Source organism: Amia ocellicauda, chromosome 4 (genome assembly GCF_036373705.1).
Source record: "Amia ocellicauda isolate fAmiCal2 chromosome 4, fAmiCal2.hap1, whole genome shotgun sequence".
Lineage (NCBI taxonomy): Eukaryota > Metazoa > Chordata > Actinopteri > Amiiformes > Amiidae > Amia > Amia ocellicauda.
In genome coordinates, this window is record NC_089853.1 from 29,942,459 (window position 1) to 29,964,677 (window position 22,219).

At 39.7% G+C, this 22,219-nt stretch overlaps 2 protein-coding genes across 2 annotated transcripts; both read left to right on the forward strand.

The window, feature by feature from the left end:
* Window positions 1–535: 535 nt before the first annotated feature.
* Window positions 536–16,393, forward strand: znf592 (zinc finger protein 592). Its single transcript, XM_066701826.1, has 9 exons — window positions 536–1,586; window positions 6,074–8,436; window positions 8,896–9,074; window positions 9,445–9,618; window positions 10,008–10,167; window positions 10,652–10,936; window positions 12,566–12,678; window positions 13,392–13,536; window positions 13,909–16,393. Exons 2-9 carry the CDS (start codon window positions 6,094–6,096, stop codon window positions 14,440–14,442), a joined length of 3,933 nt encoding a protein of 1,310 aa, XP_066557923.1. The 5' UTR covers window positions 536–1,586; window positions 6,074–6,093; the 3' UTR covers window positions 14,443–16,393.
* A 2,079-nt stretch (window positions 16,394–18,472) lies between these two features.
* On the forward strand, window positions 18,473–22,219 carry sec11a (SEC11 homolog A, signal peptidase complex subunit). The gene is made up of 6 exons (XM_066701827.1): window positions 18,473–18,652; window positions 19,552–19,661; window positions 19,958–20,107; window positions 20,484–20,603; window positions 20,866–20,923; window positions 21,021–22,219. The coding sequence occupies exons 1-6, from the start codon at window positions 18,602–18,604 to the stop codon at window positions 21,069–21,071; spliced, it is 540 nt and encodes a 179-aa protein (XP_066557924.1). The 5' UTR covers window positions 18,473–18,601; the 3' UTR covers window positions 21,072–22,219.

Sequence of the window (22,219 nt, forward strand, 5' to 3'; positions counted from 1 at the left end):
CACTTATCTCCGTATTTTATCTATATATTTCAAGAGGATATACTGTAGACTTTCTATAGGCACTATATCATAGTGACTGAGATAAAATAGTTTTGCTACCTTGCTGTAATTATGCATCATTATCAATTTAACCATGCTTAATTTATTCGTTAACGTAATTAATTTGTCTTTTGGGGTCACGGAGGAAACGTTGAATTGTGTTAAATCAATGCAGAATAATTTGCTCTTCGAAATACTTACATCGCGAGATGTACCTATGTACTCGAGAAAACGCTCAATATGATCTCTAGACTTTCAATGATCACTCCGTACAACAAAACAAACACAAAAACAAACTTGCAAATATGTATAGATTTATTTCCATTTTAAGGTTGGTACCTATAGAAATGCCTGTGTATTAAAAGGAGATTAATTACAATACAATTCCAATACCTCTACAGCGACACTGATTTTAGGCACGCATAAAATATTAAATAATCGTTTACATGTACTGAAAGAAGTATTTTATCATAAGCATGTAACACATGTTTCAAGCGTCTCTTTATTTATAATCAGGCACAACAGAAGCCGACCCGTACACTGCAGCCATTACAACATACATTTTACCCTCAAGTGAAATGACTAAACGCATAAGAATTTCAAATTCAAGTTCAGTTAAGTACCGTATATCCAGTTAAAACGTTTACAGATCACTACTATGTAACGTAAAATAATTAGCTGTGTGTGTGTATGGCTCGCCATACTCTCCCGAGGATGTCAGCGAGCTGTGCTAAGGGTCCTGATTGAAAGAACAGTAACTGAGCCTAATCTCTGAGTCTGAGAGACAGGAAGGACTGCGAAAGAGACAGAGGGGCGAAACTAGAAACAAAATACACATTTTAAAGTGTAGGAAATAAAAGAATACTCCATGGTTCCGTGAAGTATGAATTAATGTATACGCAACTGATGTTAATCCGATGCATCCAAGTAGAACAGAAAACTATAACTGTAGGGTATACATTAACCACGAAAACGATCGCAAAGGCCGAGACGGGGGGAAAGAAATAATATATAGCCTGTTAATATATATATATAAAGTGTATTTACATGTATAATCTCAAACGATTAACATTGTACTCCATTGTTAACTTGCCGCCGTGGTCGTTTAAACGTGCATCTTGGGGTATGCATTTGAAACGTACGAAGTGAGTCTTTGCAAAGTAGAACTACGATAATTAAGTTTTACGGTAGGAGTTCACAAACGAGACGATCGTGGGCTTTGCTGTTTACTTTAATACGACGTGCGTTGTTTATTTCAATAAGAGGGATTCAAATGAACCAGCGTTTTGTTTAGTTCGATCGGGGCCTTAAAAAAACTACTGAGTGTCGGTTCTGGAGAGGCGGGGAAGTAGCGAAGCTCGGTATAATGTGAATAGAAAGTCATAGTTTAAATGATTACAGTAACGATGGTGCAGTCTGTAATGTCACGGAACCGAAGTACTAAATAAGCGGCACATTGATTGTACTTTACTGCGATTTTGAGAGCAGCAGCCATGAGATCACATGACCCTGCTGAGTTGCCACGGTGAATAAACAGGATCCAAATGGTAAATATCATTGCATTTTATTTTTGATGTGCACTGTGCAGACACAAAACAACACCACTATGTTCTTACATGGTTCTAATGAAATGCGTCTGTCTGCTTACTCTGGTATGTGTTCACGATTCAAATGCACTTTTTTGTTTTGAACTGGAATCATAGCGTAATGTGTTAGTAAAACAGTTACGTATCTGGTTCTTTTCTTATGCATGCAAATATGTCATGTTCATGTGGATATTTGTTAAAGCGTTAGGTGCGAAGTTTGGGTTTTGAATAATTTTGACAAACAGGAGCTTTTTGGGTAAAACGCATGGTTAAAAAAAAAATCGTGCTTAGGTTATTGAAGTAACTTGGTTTTAAAATACATATTATTACCTGCAGTCAGTCAACATATAGGAATAAACATCAGATACATATCTTCTTTTAATCTTGTTCATATAATGTGTAGCCTGTGTGTATGTATGTCTTTGTAAAATACACACAAGTTTTAAGTCCAGTGAGTACAACTTTAGCCTGTTGCGTTAACAATGCTGCGTCCCTGTAGTTTTCTGCTTAAGTAATCCTTGAGTTTAAGGGTGTTGAACAAAGCACCTTACCAAAGTGAAGTCCACACTAGTTGAGGTTAATACTTCATTTATTTGATAAACTTTAAGAATTCATATACATTTTATACCCGATTGCAGGGTTTTTGATGCTTTTTCATGTGGTTGGTGCATGTTTTTTAATGTGTGAAGAAACTATAATACAGCTCTGCCGGTTAGCCTAGAAATTCAACTGTAAAGTTAAGAGAACATAATCTAGGGATTTCAACTAGTGTTTTCTCCTGAATACTGAAATTGCAGCTGCCCTCCAACACCCCCGTCCCCATCCCCATCCCCCCCATCCCGTACAGGGTCCTGTATGAGGACACATCTGGTATCGGGCTGTCAGGAAAGACATTGTGGAGCAGTTTTAAGTTTGCAGGCTAATTAGTCCACTGGAACCAATCTCTGGCCTTCATATTACCAGAAACATACTTTAAATCCCGGGTCTGGCCTCCCAGTACTCTAAATCAGGAAAACGGCGTAAATGTGTTGTACTCAAGTACAGTCTTAGTTGGCGCAAGGACAGCAAGATTAATACAACTCTGACCACTATGCGATAGTCTTTTGCCACGTACAGCACAGTACTTGCAGTTTATTTTCACTGAGACATCAGTGTCATCAGGGGACTAATTCTATTCTTATGGGAAGTTGATCTACTATTGTTTTAATAGACCTGTAAACAGAAAGTATAACGTTATGGGGAAGGCTCAGACTAGAATGAGGGCAAGGAAGTGGAAGAAACAAAGGTTACCTTTTTTGGTTTATCTTTTTCCTCACCACACCTGAGCTATGTGAAATGCTGTTGCAGTGCAATATTTTGAAAATCCATTTGAAATTATAACCATTCTTATTCATTGCTGCATGAAAGCAATTGACTAATGGTTAGTTGACCGTGAATGGGAAATGTGTGGCCTTCATGCTAATTTCTGCAGTTAAAATCTTGCACATTTTTTCTGTTATTTAATTTTGTAGTAGTTTTATAACGAATGTGTAGTTCTCTGTTCTCTTTGCTTATGTTGTTTATAAGACTAGTTTTATATTCCAGCAAAATAGCTTGTTCTCTTCTGCCAGTCTCCAGTGATTTTATTTTACAAAAATGTTGGTAAAAATCATGTAGTCCTCCTGTCTTTCCCATGTAATTTTCTCACTGGACAGCTCTTGAGAACGTGTTATTTATGTTGGAATAGTTGCATGGCAGAGAACACAGAAGAAACTGCAGAATATTGATCACAACTGTGCAGGTGCAACTAGTTAAGCATAAAACAGCAGACCATAATAGATTACTTTGAATAGCTGTCTGCTTTAATGCCCTATTTAATATTTAATAGCTATTCTCTTTACTAGCTTTGTGTACTGCACAATGAAAATGTTTTGCAAATGCACATTTTGGTATAAAGCAGTGGTTCTTAACCTTTTATGGGCTTGCACCCCCAATCCATGGTAACCCCACACCACCATCAGGTCAAGGCGTCATCCTCGGTGAGCGAGGGGGCGCTGTCGAGTTGTCAAGAGGTTTATGGGGTGCGGCCGACTATAGGCTATAGTCATTTAAATTTGCAATATTGATAGGAATTTAATTTGGGGTGGTTTGGAATGTCTAATATATATATTAAAAAAGGTGAATTAACAATTATGAATTACCTCCACTTCCATCCCACATCCCCAGGATAGTCACCCCTATTTAACCTTCATATAAAGGGATCTTGCTGTTATGACTTAGCTGACTACACTGTGCATTTTTAAAAAATGGGACTGGGCTTCTGGACGGGATCTTACGTAGATTTTCCTGAAAATTGTTATTTATATAGGCTGTGTGTGTTTTCATAGCACAGGTCAGGTTTCTATATAAATAACCCAGGGAAATTTGTATCCTTCTCAGTGGTAAATACTGTATAATTTCCTATAGAATATTAGAGCAAAGGATGCCCTGTCATTTATAAATGCCGAAGAGTAAGATGGTTGTCTCCCTTCTCATACAGTATGGATAGCCTGAGCCAGTAAGCATGCTGAATATCATTTTATCTCTTATCATAGTGACAATATATATATTTTTAAGTCTAGATTCTTTAAAATTCTCTTTGGAACGTCTTCTGCTTTTATTTTTTATTTTTTCTGGCAAACTTCCTGTATGGCTCTGCTATGTGCCTCCTTTCAATTACCACTGTTTCCAATCTGCCGTCTTTCTGCTTTTAGACTCAAACTGCTTTTTCACACGTTTCTTTGGAGTGCAGACTGAACCTGCTAGTTTTATTCCTTGCAGAATATCACTATAGGTGTCAGGAATCATGGTGACAAAGTAACACTAACCAAATTTCATTTTGATGTTGCCCCTGCCACAATTTGTCGTCTGTAGCCTCTGTTGTGCTGTAGCGGAGAAGGGTGATTTCATACATATTGGGCTTTGAGCTTAGTATGTTGTACAATATGAAATAAAATATCTGTAATGGGGAAAACTTTGCCTATTAAAATTATGCATTGCTTTGTTTGCATTAAAAAGTCAAACTATATGCCTACAGTACTGAGGCTGTCTGCATTACACCCAGCCCTCTGTAAGGTCTGTGTAGTCCATGTTTTATGGAAACACAGATCAGTTTCCACAAAACTCTCTGCTTAGGACGAGGAATCCCACATAACCCTGGACATGGTCCAAAACTGAGCGAGTTGCAGAATAATCTGGTTTGTTTTAGCTTGAAAGTGGTTGCTGCAGCAGGGCCAAAATAATTTACAAAGAATGTTGACATTTTTCACACGCAAAGCCAAAAAAAAAAGAAAAAAGCATTGGTGGCAATCAAAATTTCCCTTTGACAGTCTTCAGTATATAGTTGTACTTTCTGATAGTTTTAATTCTGCCTTTGCTGGCCTTTTAAAAATGTATGTATTTTAGTATTTGAAATGTTAAGTTTGCATTTATGCTTAAACTTGCAGTAGAAGTGTTGTCTGTGATATCAGTTAACACAAATGACATGAAGTTCAAAAACCTTTGAGTCTGTTTTAGAATAAGATCACACTTTGAGAGCAAAATCTGTACAGCTATGATCCTTTAAGGCGGAATTAGTAACAAATGTTTGTGCATAAGATAAAACCATTACACAAGAAAATCTGTTTGAAAACATTTTATGTCAAAGTGGTTTAAAGCTTATGCTTTATGTGCATATTGTAAAGGAAGTACAGTAATAAGTAGGGTAATAATTCAGTCAGCATGGATAATAGGTGTTCTGTGGAGCCTGGAGCCTTTTTTTGTTGTACATTTTATCATTTAATGCAGTGTAAACCTGCACTTAAATCCTGGACTCACTTATTGCGTCAGTGTGTTTAGTTACATTATAGACATGTTTGAACAGTGGGAATTGTACTGAGCAATGCACCAGCTGGAGTCAGGAGTAACGCCCACCAACCAAAGCAGTATGTTGCATCCGGTTAATGGGGAAACTGAGGCGGGCAGATTATTTGAACTTTGAAATTAAATTGTAAATGATAACTAAAAATATTTGCATATTCCTTAGCAGTGGATACTCCGTGGGGCCTGAAAATCAGTTCTCAAGCATGACTTCTTATCTCCCACTCTGCTATTGTAGTTAGCATTTGTGATCTTGTCAGTCCAGTGATAGTCTGACACAAACTTATAATGTTAGAAATGCATGATAAGACTGCCTCCTTCCACAGAAACATGTGTAGAATTAGGTTATTAATGAGTAATAATAGATCTAAACAACTGATTTCATATATATTGTTTCAAATAGAAATGCTGCAATACCGGGGGGGGGGGGGGAATATTATTTTTTATAAACAGTACAACATTTTAATTGAAACTAAACTTTGTGTAGAGTAAAATATCAAATGCATTAATAAAAGCATTATGACTGCAGTTCTTGAGACCAATGCAATCAATATTTATTTTTATTTTTCTAGGTTTTTCTAGGTTTCCAAACATGGGTGACATGAAGACCCCAGATTTCGATGACCTTTTGGCCGCATTTGACATCCCTGATGCTACCAGCTTGGATGCCAAAGAGGCTATTCATACCAGCCATGATGAAGCTGAGGGTCACCAGAAACCTGCAGGGATGTGCCTGGAAGAGAATGTCTCCATCCACCACGTGCTGCCAGCCCCTGACCTCCCTGCAGTCAGCGTGATTGTCAAGAACACCAGCCGCCAGGAGTCCTTTGAGTCAGGCGTGGAGAAGGATGCTTGTCACCTTGGCCACAGCCTGTTGCACAATGGATTCCGGAGTTCGGGGGCCACCCTGGATTCTCACCACATGAGCCCAAGCAGCTATGGGAAGTTCGAGCCATCATTCCTCAATGGGGATAGCTCGAGAAGCTTCCTGGACAAAGTGGAAGCCCGCAAAACTGAACGTGTGACATCCTTCTCTCAGTTCAGTCCTATCTCAAGCCCAGAACCGGAGGACTCCCAGGATAACGGGATCGATGATAGACCGAAACAGGAGGAAAGACCCTACTTCCCTGCTGCATCTGTGTTCGTGTCTGCGGAGCGCTCCATGTTGGAAAATCTGAGAGGGCTTCCAGAGTACAGCATGTTTGACCAGTGCTCCAAAAGAGAACCTGTGAATGATGCTGGAAACGGCAGAGAAAAAGACACAGAGTTTTGCAGAGTAGAAGAGATTAGGGTACAGGAAAAAGGGGAAATGACTGTCGAAGACCATGCCAAGAAGACTAGTTTTCTTGGCAAACCCATGCTCCCCTTGGATGACCTTCACAACAATAATCTTGGCGAGCCAAAGAATTCCTTTGTTGCAGAAACTTGCTTGGGTTCATCTGTTCCACCTCGTCAGCGTATCAAATCGGCCAACTCCAAGCTGTCCTCTTGCCTTGCGGCGTTGGCAGCTCTGAATGCCAAAAAGGTTGCAGAGGTTCCAAAAGAAGTGCAGCCTCTTATATCCAGAGAGCCGCTAGCGGCTGTTAAAGAAACAGTAAAGGTTAGTTCCAAAGTGCCCAAGTCTCCAAAGAGCCCAAGGAGCCCACTGGAAGTAGTAAAACGGTTCAATAAGCAGCCAGATAGCCCAATGAGCGTCTGCAGCGATAGTAGTGGGAAAGCATCTCCTTCCCTGACTGCAGGTTCTCCCCCTGCGATCCCGAGAGTCCGAATAAAGACCATCAAAACCTCCTCTGGGCAAATTAAGCGAACTGTCACAAGCGTGTTGCCCGATTCTGAGCTGGAGGAGCTGCAATCTCCACCTGAGATGTCACCCTCCCAGTACGTGGCAGTCGACGAGTCATTGTCCAAGCCTGCATCATTCACACCACCTTCAAATAATGTGATTGACAATGTTGTCTTCGAAAACGGAAGGAATAAACCCTCCCACAAAAATACGTCCACGGTGCCGTCGCCTGGTGTGGCTTCGAAGCTGGCGTGTATGAAACCGGGCAGGATCGTGAACAGGACTGCCACAGTACCTCCTTCAGCAGCCTTTCACAATGCAAGCAGTGCCATCATGAGGGTGGTTAATGTAGTCCACCAAAAACAGCAGAAATCTTCGCCATCGGCCAATACCAACCTGCTCCCCAAAGCTGTCCACCTGGCCAATTTAAACCTGGTTCCTCACAGCGTGGCTGCCTCTGTCACAGCGAGATCCGCCACTCAGCATCAGAGCCAGTCCCGGCTGGCTGCTCCAATGGTGTGCAGCACAGTCCCTCTGGTGCACCAGGTCAAAAAAGCGGCCCCTCTTCCAACCTCTTCAATCCCCAGTGCAGCTGTAGGGGCCTTAAACCGACTCTTAAATGCTGCCAACCCTGTGCCATCGTATGTGCCCAACCTGCACCCGCCGCCAGAGAGCAACATCCGCTTGCCTGCCCGTGGCTATCGCTGCTTGGAGTGCGGGGACTCCTTTGGGCTGGAGAAGAGTCTACAGCACCACTACAGCAGGAGGAGTGTGCACATCGAGGTGGCCTGCACCCACTGCGCCAGGACGTTGCTCTTCTTCAACAAGTGCAGCTTACTTGCACATGCCAGGGAGCACAAGAGCAAAGGCATTGTGATGCAGTGTACCCAGCTCTTCATGAAGCCCATCTCTGCGGACCAGATGTTCGTGTCCACACACAACTCTTCAGGGCCTCCGACCACTCAGAGTGCCCAGCTGCCCTCTAGCTCTGTAGACCATGCAAGTAATGCCAAGGGCCAAGCAGTCATGCCTTTGTACCCAGACAAAGTCATTCGACACGGACTGAAATGTCTGGATTGTAGCAGGCAGTTACGGGATTACCCCTCCCTTGCAAGTCATTACCAGAGGTGTTCGGAGGAAACCGAGGGATTGGTGGGTATAAAAGGTTTTTAGTGGCTTGAATGTTGTTGGCTTTGATTGAGCAGATATGTGCTTTTATATGTGGCAGAATGATAGCATTTCAGGGTTGACAATTGATAATAACATGATGTAATCTTTATCAGGCTGCTTCTGCAAATTTGTTAAAAATGTTGAGGAGCCAAAAACTCAAAATGTCTTAATTTGGAAGTGTTCTATTTTTATTCCTGAGCTTTGTGATCTGGCCTTGTGTAATAATGGCAAGTGACAGACAGAAGGAGTAGAGGAGGCATGGTGGGGGTGTTGAAAGCCAGAAATGTATATAATAAAGCTTTAATCGCTGATTCCCTTCTTACCGAGTTCCTATTCAGATTTATATTGATCTGCATTGCAGCTGATCAGACTGGGCTTCTTTCAGTGTGTGGACAGTACAGTGTGACACTGTTGGGGTTTGTGCTTTCTTGCCCTGTGTAGACATGCCAAGTGTGCATGATGATGCTGCCTAATAAGTGCAGCTTCAAGGCTCATCAGCGAATCCACGCCCACAAGTCGCCTTACTGCTGCCCCGAGTGTGGGGCTGTGAGCCACTCCACTGACTTTCAGAAGCACGTAAAGGAGAACTGCCTTCACTATGCACGCAAGGTTGGCTACAAGTGAGTAAACAAGCAAGCGGGGCAGTTATGTTGGGATTGTGGAGGGAACCCTTTGGATATTTTAGGAAGAATAATCCCCCTGTCTTCCCTCATCTTGTGCATGTACAAAGTTACAATAAAGCGATATGATGCTTTGGAATAGCTCTATCCACATTGTGGTCGTCCAAGCATTTAGCGCGGCTCTTTTCTTAGGTGTCAAGATGCACTTGATGGAGCTCCATGCCTTTTTTGATTGAAATGTAGAACTTGGAAATGCATCTGTAAATTGACTAAGCTCTTCCATGACAGTTTCGGCCTGTGAGGTAATATGGTAGAGCTGTGTGTGTTCCTTCTTGTTCCCTCTGATCTTCCTGGTTTTGTGTTTCTGCAGGTGTCTTCACTGCGATGTGGTTTTCATGTCATTTTATGTACAAAAGACTCATATTGAGGAAAAACACTGTGAAGTGTTTTTTAAGTGCTCCGTCTGTCCCATGGCCTTCAAATCTCCCGACAGCAGTGTTGTGCACATTAAGAGCAAACACCAGGCCGAAAAAGCCTCTCCACAGTAAGTCAGACCTCCCCGTTCTCTTTAGGCTCAATGCTGCTTTTCCACCTTGACACTCGCCTTCTGTTCACACGCCTTTACATTTACAGACCTAGCAAGACTGAGCCTTCTGGCATCCTTGTGCTTTGGAAAACACATTTATCATGAGCAAAAAAGTAAAACTAAAAGTATACTGTATTATGCTTTTTCTAGATAAAAAATAACCTCCCCCATGTGCCAGCTGATATTTAGCAGTTTATAATACTCTTATCCCAATATATATATAGAAAATAAATCAAGTAAATGCATTCTGTTGCTTTACATTTGTAATATGGTTTTGCATACTGTATATGGCATCATTTATTCATTTCACTCTACACATTATTTGACGAGCGCTTTAATCTTGCCAGGTTAATCTACAAGTGTTCCTGTGAGACGGTTTTTAAGAAGAAGAAATTATTGTTCCAGCACTTCTATCAGAATGTCAATAAGCTCCTTGTTCATGTATTCAAGTGCCCAGAATGCCAGCTGGTCTTCACACAGAAGCAGATGTTGATGCAGCATTTCAAGGTTGGTAGCATCACCTGACCTCTCTCCACGCAGAGGAGGAGGATCTCTGGGAACCTTGCTTTGCTTTCACGCCCTCGTTTGTAGTTGCGTTTTAAAGGGGTGCATTTCCAAACCAGTTCTCATGTTGTCATCTTGCTTCTGTATTACTTTACGTTTTGGTCAATTAACTATCATTCAAATAATTATCTCTCTTTGAGTGAAGCAATTTTGTTGAGATTTTAAGCTAAAAATCCTCAGCCAGGAGAGTTGTTTGAGGTTTTAAAGTGATGACTGACTATTAACTGCTGTGTGTTTCAGCCATGGATTACTTGGCATAAGTGTTAACATTGCCTGTAGTCTTTTATTCCTTATTTTATTAACAAACGAAGATGAGAGACAATGTTAACCTTGGTTTTCATATCAGATTTGGCAGCACGGTAATAACAGCCTGTGCTATCGGATCTGTTTTTTCAGCCCCCGTTTTAAAACTAAACCTCCTTTTCAGGGTGTCCATGGTGGCGTGCACAGAACAGAGGTAGAGGAAAGTTTGAAACAAACATCTGAGGCTGTATCACAGAGCCAGGAAATGAAGCCAGCGACAGGGCAGCCCAAGCTGAACAGAACTGCTAAACCGAGTGCTCCTGCGGCCAACAGAAAGGAGAGCCCAGCTGTGCAGAAATCGAGCCCCAGACTCAACCTAAAGAATGCGGGCTGGACCTGTGGGGAGTGTCTGCACTGGCTTCCTGATCGAGAGACCTATGTTTCTCACATGAAGAAGAGTCACGGAAGGGTAAGGTGATTTTACAGTTTTGACAGTGTGGGGGGTTGATCCAGCTCTGCCGGGGCTCTGAGGCATGTTTGAGGACACAAACGCGGGGATGTGTTCCAAAAGTGTACATTTATTGTAGAGTGCTCTGTGTGCAAACCAAAACAAAACCCAAACAAAAACCTGACTTGTCTCGAGTCTAACTAAGCACATGTACAAGTCCTTCTCTATATCTAAACAAAAACACAAGCAGAAAACGAGCAAAGTCCGTGATCCAAGCCATAGTCGTAATTCATAACCAAAGTCCCGCTAACCAAAAAGCAGATCTCCCGTATTCGCACTTCGAACAAACACTACTCTCCACTCCCAGGCTCGCCTCACTGACTCTTCACCCAGGAAGTCGAGCGCTGATTGGTTTTATGGAGGGGGGGAGCCAGTCACATAGGGAACAGCGGGTCAGTTTTCCACCGGTCATTTCCTCCACTGGCAGCACCTGACCGCCTCACCTAGCATGGCGTCACAGTGTACTGTTTACACTTGCATCATTTCCGGATTCACTACCGTACATAGAGAGGCTTGAATGGCTCCCGTCATCACAGTGGTATCTTTTCTGTTGATATCAGTTCTTCCTGGAAGACCTGTTGAATGCAGCTATTGTGTTGGTTTTGGCTAAAGTTTATAGCATTTATTAAAATCCATGTGAGCACCCATTGTGTGAAGGTTTGAGCCTGTGGTACTTCCTTGGTGCCCTCTTCTATAAGGGGGGTCTACTAAAGCGTGAATATTTAACATCTAATCCCTTGTATAAACATACTGTTAATGAACATATACAATCCTGTGTAATCAATTGTGTGTCAATGGTACTTTATGCTTGTACTCCCCCACACTCCTTTTTTAATCATTACATTGAAACAGTAAGTACATTCCTTTTCTAGGTCATATTTTCCGTCATTTCTAAATTAAACCAGTTAGTTAGGACTTGCTCAGGACTTGAATTAAGGCACAGATGGTACTCTTTTACTGTTGTCTTTTTTATTGTATAACTTAACTAAAATAGGCTTGTCCCACATTCTCATCGGGTTTTTTTTTTTTGTGGCTGAGAATAATGTCTGCTATTTCTACTGGCATCAATTCGAATTTAAAGTGAGTTCCTCATTGAAAGTCATGAGGAAGACCTACATAGTAATTTCCCCGCATCACTCTTACATGATCCAGGAAGAATAGAACAGTGCCATGAATTGTGTTACGCCACAGGTTATTATGGATGGCGAAGTGTAACCTAAATGCGATCAGAATGTCATGCATAGTTATTCACTGAATGTAATACAGTGAAAGGAAATGTTAACTTTACATACTTTTATGGACGATCTGCCGACCTGTTGATGAAAGTATTTTTCAACTGAATAAAGCATGTGCTTAAATCAGCAACCTTCTTATTTCTACCTCAGTTTGACAAAAAATTATTGCTTTAATAAACTTCAAAGTAAATTAACTTTAAACCCATTGGAGTTTCCTCTTATCAGACAGCCATTATTTAATTCATGTTTTTGCTCTGTGTGATGGGAAGCTTCAGAGAGTAATATCCTTTTAATTTATTGTGGCATTCTGCGAATTGTTTTTCCTGTGTTGACTGTGAACTTTCCCTCCCTGCAGTCTATGAAGAGATATCCCTGTCGGCAGTGTGAACGGTCTTTCAATTCCACCACAAGTTTACGGCGACACATTCGCAATGATCATGATGGGAAGAAGAAAAGTTACACTTGCTGGTGAGTTTTTAAAGTTTCACAGTCAGTTATCATTATACTGTTGTTCAAATTATTAATCATACTTGAGAAACCAGTTAGTCACAGAGTAGCATTGCTAAACACTTCTATAACTCTTATCCTGTGTATAAATGTCATCCCATTCATCGATTATCAGTATTTAAAGATGTAGTTACCGCTGACGTTTTTAGGATACTTAATGCGAGTGGTGCAAGTTTCACAGGATAAACTTTTGTTTTTAATAGTTTCATTAAGTTTCAGCTAATATATGTCAGTTACAGCTGATCCCAGACCAAAACATTATAAAACGTAGAGAAAGGGGGTTGATTGTTAACGTTTTCTCGTTTAGTTTTTATAATCCTGAGATGTGTGATTCATACTAAGTTAATAGGTCGTATGAAGGGTTTCGTGCAGTTTGTTTAGATCAGCTTTGAGGTGCCTTTGCCAAAACTGCATAAAATGACATATTAACTTGGAACATATTCTAAAAAATAAATATTGTTCACACACTTCAAAATTGGCAAGTTTGGATATTCTTTGGCAAGTTGTTTTTTGTGGAGTGAAAACTAACTTTTTTTTTTTAATTATTGTTTTGTTTACTTTTGTTGTTGTTTGCATAACTATTTTCATGCATACAAGTTCAAAATGTTACTACACTGTGACATATGTTGTTTAAAGTATGCTGATATTCTGTTTTGCTTCTCTTGTGTTGAAAGGTACTGCACAGATGAAAAGGTTACATTTACCAAACATTTCATGCTGAAGAACCACATCAGTCTGATGCATGGCATTAAAAACCCCGACTTCAGCCAGATGGCAAAAATAGCCCCTTCAGAGAACAGCAGTAAAAGTTCTACACAGGTAATCTAGCTTCATCACCCATTACTCCACACACACTGCACACAGGTTACAGTTTGAAGATATTAAGTCTGTCTGAGTGGTGTGCAGTATTGCAGTATAACTGTTTGCATGCTGTGTTTACTTTTGGTAACCCAAAATCATTTCACGTTGTTTTAAATGTTTTATAAATTTTTAACCGAGTAAGATTATTTATTTATTTATTTAAGAAGCATTTATTTTTCTTAATTGGTAGCTTGAATGCCTACCAATTGTGATTTTATTTTCAAAATCATTTCGCTTTTTCTTCCACATCTGCCTTATAGTCTACGAAGTTTGCATTGAAATGTTGCTCAAAAGACAAAACATTGATGAAACTGTCATACTGCACTGCAGGTGCCAGTGGCGAAAAGGTCAGCAGAGGACGCCCTTGCGGGAGGAGGGGAGAACGCTGTCCCTGAGGCCTCCCCTGCAAAGAGACTCAGACCGCAGTTCAGGTGCTCCAAGTGTGGCTTCTCCACGGAGGACAGCACGCAGTTCCAGGAGCACATTCCCCAGCACAAGACTGATGACGGCACGTTCCAGTGCCTGCGCTGCGGCCTGTGCTTCACCTCCCAGCTCTCGCTCAGCAGACACCTCTTTATCGTCCACAAGGTGAAGGAGCCGGACGAAGAAAAGGAGGTCGACGCAGAGGAGCAGGAGACAGACGAGGGCGAGCAAGAGGAAAGAGCAGAGCTGGGTGATAAAGAGACGGGAGATCCGGTGGCAGCCGTAGGGCCGATTAACACTAACTCAGCAGAGGAATCGTCAGGGCTGCAGTGTAACATCTGCAGCAAAGCCTTCGAGAATGAGCCGGAGTACGTCGCTCACGTGCGGACTCACGGGATGTCCTTCCTGAAGGCCAAGCAGAACGTAGGACCTGAACAATGAGGAAGATAAAAAAAATATATATTATAAAAAAATAAAATCATAAAAGCTGCTAATTTTGCCCATTTAATGGGTAGACAAGGAACCTGTACATTTTGATGTATCTGAGCAGCTTTGAAATGTGGTACTTCAATTTAATTCCCTTTGCCATCAATTTACATTTTTTAAATTTGCGTTCCTAAACTCTGAACAGGATGCAGCATGTCTCTGATTTACATCACTTTGACGTAATCTAGGAGAATTCCAGGTACCAACAATTTGAAACTTCAATGAGTTTAACCAATATAAAGGAAAGAATTAATCATATGTCTGCTTAATAACATATATTTATATAGATACATATATATACACACACATAAATTGCTATATTATATAAGTTGACTGAAAAGATTGCATTTGCTTTTTATATATGCCCTATTTTATGGACTTTTCACGTTTTCCATTTAGTGTCAAGCACATTTGTTGTGGAACTCCATTCAACAAAAACGTGTGGTGCTTTATATATATATTTTTCGTCTAAAAGGAACATGGACTCAAGTCATTTCTCTGTCCTTTTAGTCTTATGTGGAGTTCTTTGACAGTAAGAGCAGTAACAACACTCGTTTCAGATAAAATATTAAAAATATATATTTTTTATTTTTTATTTGACAGTATCATAATTTGGGTTTTCATACATCCCCAAATTTAAAACATTTATGCCTCACTAGCTAGATGTCATCAAATGAAATACATTTGAATGTCCATTCCATGCCAAATAAGCAAACAACACTCTGACATACCTTTTCTTTATTCAATGAGCCATTCTTATAACCAAAGTAGCACTTTCCTTGCAGGGTCATTGTATGTGGATTACAGGGGAGAACCCTCTTCTGTAATGAACATGTGTGTTACTTTTACATCAGAATGACAGCGGTTACTCTGAAATCTCTGTCCATGTGTTAAAACCTACAGTATCTTCTTCCAAATGCAACTTTGAATTATAAATGCAAGGCAAATTAATGAGAATGTTTTGAGCACAGTTACCATCCTAGCTTTCCTACAGATGGTCACCCAGATGTTAGGTCCTATTAAAAACAATAATGTCCCTAACTGTATTTGGTTGTCTTGCTCTAAGAAACAATTGCATTCATTAATAAAGTCTTTTGTGCATTGGGGGGTGGAATCTAATCAGGTACATCCAAAAACAGATTGTTGACTTGACATTTTAAAGAAAGCAAATTATGCAGACTTAAGAAAACAAAAGAGGGGATTTCCATTCCTGTTAGTAAGGTAGATACACCTTTAAGGTATGATTGATGTTTGAATGCAGGAGAATGTGTATAATTGCTTGGTGAGTTTGTCATTTCTACCTTTACGAAGTGTTCTGGGTTGACTGTTGGATATGAGGTATTTTTGGGAGGTCATTTGACTGTACTGTATTATTGCATTTAAATGAAAAAAAAAAAATCTTTAAATATCTTATCTCCCATATTAATCAATTTTATAAATTACTTTGGAGATTTATATTTATAGTCATATTGACTTTTTTTCATGTGAACTTTCTATTTAAGTGCTGTACTACCTTGTGCATTTCTTTCCATATGTGTTTATAAAGTTTTGTTTTGTTCTGTTAGTTTCTTTTTCCTTAAAACCAAGATCCTCTTTACTGTTTACTGAAGAGTGGCTAATTTAAAATATTTATCTTAATGAACTGAGATTATGCTCTTTCCAATTCCAGTGTTTTTGATACAGCCTATACAGAGAAACATTTGTACTTTTTGATAATGTGTACAGTAGCATAGAGGACCTTGTACAAGATAGTCTGTGTAGATAGCGAGTAGATTCACATGTCTATCAGGGATTTCTCCCAAGCCATCACATATCTATTTAACCTGCGTTGGCCTCTGTGCCTTGCTGTTATGTTTACCTGCAAATAAAATACATATGTCAGTAAATGTTTTCCTTTTACAAGTGATTCCATGATCTCAGATTTCTATTTTTATATGTGCACTAATGAACAACATTATTTAAATACAATAGTCACTGTTAATCAATGGAATACAATCTGAGGTTTTGAGGAGAACTCCTCTAAGAGATGCTACAATTTTTCTCGAAAGGAACAGTACTAAACAATTTTGTGTGAGTGTATATACATATATACAGCTCTGGAAAAAATTAAGAGACCACTTAACATTGATATCTGAACTTGGAGTGGTCTCTTAATTTTTTCCAGAGCTGTACATATACACTGATCAGCCATAAAATTATGACCACTGACAGGTGAAGTGAATAACACTGATAATATCATTATCATGGCACCTGTCAGTGGGTGGGATATATTAGGCAGCAAGTGAACATTTTGTCCTCAAAGTTGATGTGTTAGAAGCAAAAATGGGCAAGCGTAAGGATCTGAGCGACTTTGACAAGGGCCACATTGTGATGGCTAGACGACTGGGTCAGAGCATCTCCAAAACTGCAGCTCTTGTGGGGTGTTCCTGCTGTGGTCAGTACTTATCAAAAGTGGTCCAAGGAAGGAAAAGCGCTGAACCGGTGACAGGGTCATGGGTGGCCAAGACTCATTGATGCACGTGGGAGCGAAGGCTGGCCCGTGTGGTCCGATCCAATAGACGAGCTACTGTAGCTCAAATTGCTGAAAAAGTTAATGCTGGTTCTGATAGAAAGGTGTCAGAACACACAGTGCATCGCAGTTTGTTGCGTATGGGGCTGCGTAGCCACAGACCAGTCAGGGTGCCCATGCTGACACCTGTCCACCGCCGAAAGCGCCTACAATGGGCACGTGAGCATCAGAACTGGACCACGGAGCAATGGAAGAAGGTGGCCTGGTCTGATGAATCATGAGTTCAAGGTGTTGACTTGGCCTCCAAATTCCCCAGATCTTAATCCAATCGAGCATCTGTGGGATGTGCTGGACAAACAAGTCCGATCCATGGAGGCCCCACCTTGTAACTTACAGGACTTAAAGGATCTGCTGCTAACGTCTTGGTGCCAGATACCACAGCACACAATATTAGGCAGGTGGTCATAATGTCATGGCTGATCGGTGTATATATATATATATATATACGTATACTCCTCACCATCGCCCTATATCAATCCCCTGCTGCATGAAGGCCTCATCAAGATTTTTACAGCTTGCCCTTTTCATGTCACACCTGCAAAATGTATGATTTCCTCTTCCCATCTTCTATGTGGTTGTCTTGTAGTTCTTTTTTTCATCTCTTGGGATTCATTTGTTAGCTTCCATTGTCCATCTTTGATCTGTTCTTGCAATGTGTCCAGTCCATCGCCATTTAAAAAAATTCACTCAGTGATGTCACATTTTCATTTGTTCTCGGATACATTCTTTTTTTTTTTCTCTCGTTATCCTAACCATACATCTTCCCGCTTGTTTGTGTTGTCTGCACTTTCTATATCATTCTTGCACTTAGTGACCAGTTACAGCCATAAGTGAGCACTGGTCGAAAGCTTTGATCAAATACATATTTTCAGGCAAATATCTTTCAACAGGTTGTGGTTTCTTTGAAATACACTCCATACCATTTTCACTTATTTGATTTCTTCTATAATTAATATCTCTCTGTGCTGAATCGCTAAAATGAGTAAAGCTACCATATTCGTATGCAAATAACCACAGATAACGTCGGTATTCATCACGTTAAGATTGTTGTTTTAGGCATAGCTGATGCAATACATATACTGCGTTCAAACATGTAATTTTCAAAGAAAATAACACATTTACTTATATATTTTAGTAGCTAGCTCATTATATGATCATTTGTTTTAACGACTAGCAACGTTACTACATATTTGTGTGTGAATAGCCTAAATACTGTGTACCCACTGTGTAACAAGCAATCTTTACAAGCAGGACAAACAACGTGTTTGAGTAAAAGATAATTTAATATTTATAGATGGTAATGATTTGTGTATTGGTAGTTGTACTTTCCTCTGTGGTTTATAGGACACCAACAGACACGCATCCTCTGGCTTGTCAAGACCGCTTTTCTATTAAATAAAGTTTTGAGAAAAGGGGCGGAGTTTCCGGTTCTGAAACACCGGAAGGGACCGTGTATTTCTTCTACACTCTCGTCTCTTATACCTTTTATATCAAAGTATAGAATTTATAAAGTCTTCACAATAATAAGCATAGAGAGGCTGCAGTATGTTATCTTTTGATTTCCTCGATGATGTGCGGCGGATGAATAAACGCCAGGTACGTTGAGAAATGGAGTCGGAAAGAGCTCTGCGCTTTGTAACACGTCGACTTAGCATTGTGCTCAAATACTGTAACTTTATTAAACCAGATGGATGCAGATATTGGTTTTATGAATGTGCAAGTTTTGTATAAAGAGACCTACTTCAACTGCATGAATGAATCGAACCGTTGTATTGTATTTATTGTTGGTTTTTAATCCTGCATTTTCAAATTTGACTTACAATGTGAATCATGAATTTAGCCTAATTTAGCAATATTGAATGTTCAGGGTATCTTGTAGGACTGACTCATATTTGTATTAATTATGACAGAGGTTGTGCAGAAGTTTATGTATTGATTGCATCCTTAAGGCTGAACACAATGTTTGACCTATTCTAGGTAGAAATCCGCCTTCCGTTTTGAATCTGTGCTCTGCAGACGTGTCCTTTGTGGGGGTTTTAAATTGCTTATTGATATATCAAATGTTTGTTGGTGTACATACTATACACCAGGAATGTGTTCATTATTAATGAGCACGTTTCAATTAAAACTATTAGAAATGCTGTCCAGCAAAGCGTACTTACAGAAAAGTGTAAGACCACATTTGTCCACTGCCATATGGATTGCACTGTGTTCATACTTTTGGTTTGCACTACGATTTCTTACACCAAGTATATTTTAATTCTAAATAATACACTCCAAATTAGATTATGTTCTTATTTATTAACAAATTAAAGTACAATCTAAAATGTGAATACTAAAATGAACTTTAGTATGCATGGGACAGAAACGTTTTAATGTGAGTCTGACTAAACGTTTCATGTGTATGTGTATACATATGTGCACCTACTTTGACTTTGAACCCATTCTATGTATATTGAAATTGACTCGGATCTTGTTTCCATTTTAACTTTCAGCTCTACTACCAGGTACTGAATTTTGGTATGATAGTTTCTTCAGCGTTGATGATCTGGAAAGGCTTAATGGTCGTGACGGGGAGTGAAAGTCCAATTGTGGTTGTGCTCAGGTAGGAGATTGACTGAAGCGGTGCCATTATATGTAGCAGGTGCATGTACCCTTCAACTCTGATTTCACAGACTCCCAGTTAACACACTATTACAGTACAGAACTAGTCCCAGGACAAGGAGCTGAGTATAGCTGTTGCAGTGGGTGAGGAAGTCCATTTCAACTAAAATCTAATTTTAGGTTCTGCAGTATTTAGCAAATTACTACTGTCACCAGTTAACATCTTGGTGACTTGTCTAACTTGCATGATGGTTTCAGTATTTACTGGATCTCAAACTGAGCCATGTTTGCTTGCAGCGGGAGTATGGAGCCAGCGTTCCACAGAGGAGACCTCCTGTTCCTGACCAACAGAGTGGAAGACCCCATCAGAGTTGGTGAAATTGTGGTTTTCAGGATAGAGGGAAGAGAGATTCCAATAGTACACAGAGTTCTTAAAATACATGAGAAGTAAGTGGGATGTTTTCTTCATTTAATGTCATAGAACATAGAATGTGTAGTCTTATTAATTGCCTTCATTTTTGTTATGCCTGGCTATCAAATTCATTATTTTACTGAGGATAACAGATTTTTTCCATGGTGTTTCCTTATGATTTTAATCATCTCTATTATGTCCATATTTTTGTTTTTTGGAGGACAGTCATTCATGAGTTTCAGGGAAATGACTCCATGTTTGACTTGTAAATAGGGCTCTGTATTGTAAGTAAACCTGTATGAAAACCACTTAATTAAAACCTCTTTATATGACTAGTATTCTACAGGTCTCTTCATATATTTTTCTTTCTTAAATATTAATATTGTTTTGTTTGTCCTGTTTTTTTCTCAGAGAAAATGGAGACATTAAGTTCTTGACTAAAGGTGACAACAATGCAGTAGATGACAGAGGCTTATACAAGCAAGGGCAGCACTGGTTGGAGAAGAAGGATGTTGTAGGGAGAGCCAGAGGGTGAGTTGTTTGCAGCAGACCAGATTCATACAATAAGGGTTTATTTGCTAAAATAGCTTTCACACAAAAATAAAACTGAATCTGTAGCCAGAAGATAGTCCATTTAACCATAACCATTAACAATCACTTATCTTGAGTTTCTCCAGTTGTTGGCCATTGTAACCCACTGCAATTTGATGCCAGACTAAGTCAGAAGTGGAATTTAAATGTGAACTCAGGAGAATGTGTGGATAAAAACAGCTTTTCAATTTTTTTTTCACAGATTTGTGCCATACATTGGCATTGTTACAATTCTCATGAACGACTACCCAAAATTCAAGGTAGGCATTTCAAGATTTCCTGTGAAACAGACAAAATGTTTCTCATAAATGATTGGGTTAGGTTTCTAATTGTTTCCCCCCCTCTTTCTGTTTTCAGTATGCAGTTTTATTCCTCTTGGGTCTCTTTGTCCTGGTGCACCGTGAGTGAGGATTCCCTGACATGAAGGAAACGACTGCCAGGCTTATTACAGACGCATCACTCATGTAGAAAGAAAGGTTTTGTGTAATGTACAAGTTGAGTTTACCATTGGAAATCCTACAGTTGTACTTGGGGGTCAAAGACTATTTTTCTACTTGGTCTTCCCCGGCAGTGGTGTGAAACCAAAGCCCCAAGATTAAACCATAATTGCTTTGTCATCCAGGGAAAAGACTGCTGTCTCAATAAAGATGTGCTCTGTAATTTTTATGCATTTGCTGCCTCTTGCCAACTTCAATTGCATATATATTTTTTTTTAATATTTAAGGTTTTTTTAAGTTTGTTTTTTGTTAAATCACCATTTGGAAACTCTGCATCCTTCATGCCTTTTTTAGCTTTAAAAATACATCTTTAAACAAAACTAAAGCTGGGATTCCTGTACCTTCGGCACCAATGCACAGGATCTGATCGTGCGGTTAAACCAACACTGAAGATGCAAGACGTTGTAGCTACAGATGACAATTTATCTGCATTTAGTGTTGGGTGGGGGGGGGGGGGGGGGATATAATCCAATAAATGTAATGTCCCTAGGTTATCTGATGCCTAATTTGTAAAAGCTTGAATAAAACAATTTCCATCTTCTGCTGTGAATCATAGCTATACCCCCTCCATCTTTCTTGTTGCTAAGAAACTGTTTAAAGAGGCTAGTTTTATTTTTTTCTTCTCCTCAAAGTAGTTTTAGTTCTGAGTTCTTTAAAACTTTATCACCCATGTCAGTTCGATGGTACTCCGCAAAATACTGAATTCCCTCGGTACATTTTTCTTGGCTTTTCATTTCAGATGGGTGATTAAAAGCTAAATGTTCTCTGACTCGCAAGAGCTGATTGGCCTTTGAAGATGACAGATGCTTTGCCCTGTTTTCATACTGTAGCAATTATGAACACGATTTAAGTACATGCACTGTGTTTACATATGAAAAATGGATTCAGTTTTTAAGACAAGCAGCTGCAAGCCCACAGAAAGTGCTTGGCTTTTGTTTAAGTAGGGTATTTTATCTTCATGGCAGATTTTGCTGCAAAGTGATACAAATACAGAAAATGATGTCTGTTTTGATTTAGCAGATAATTAAACGTTCATTAAAAAGGTTGCTGTCTCCCTGA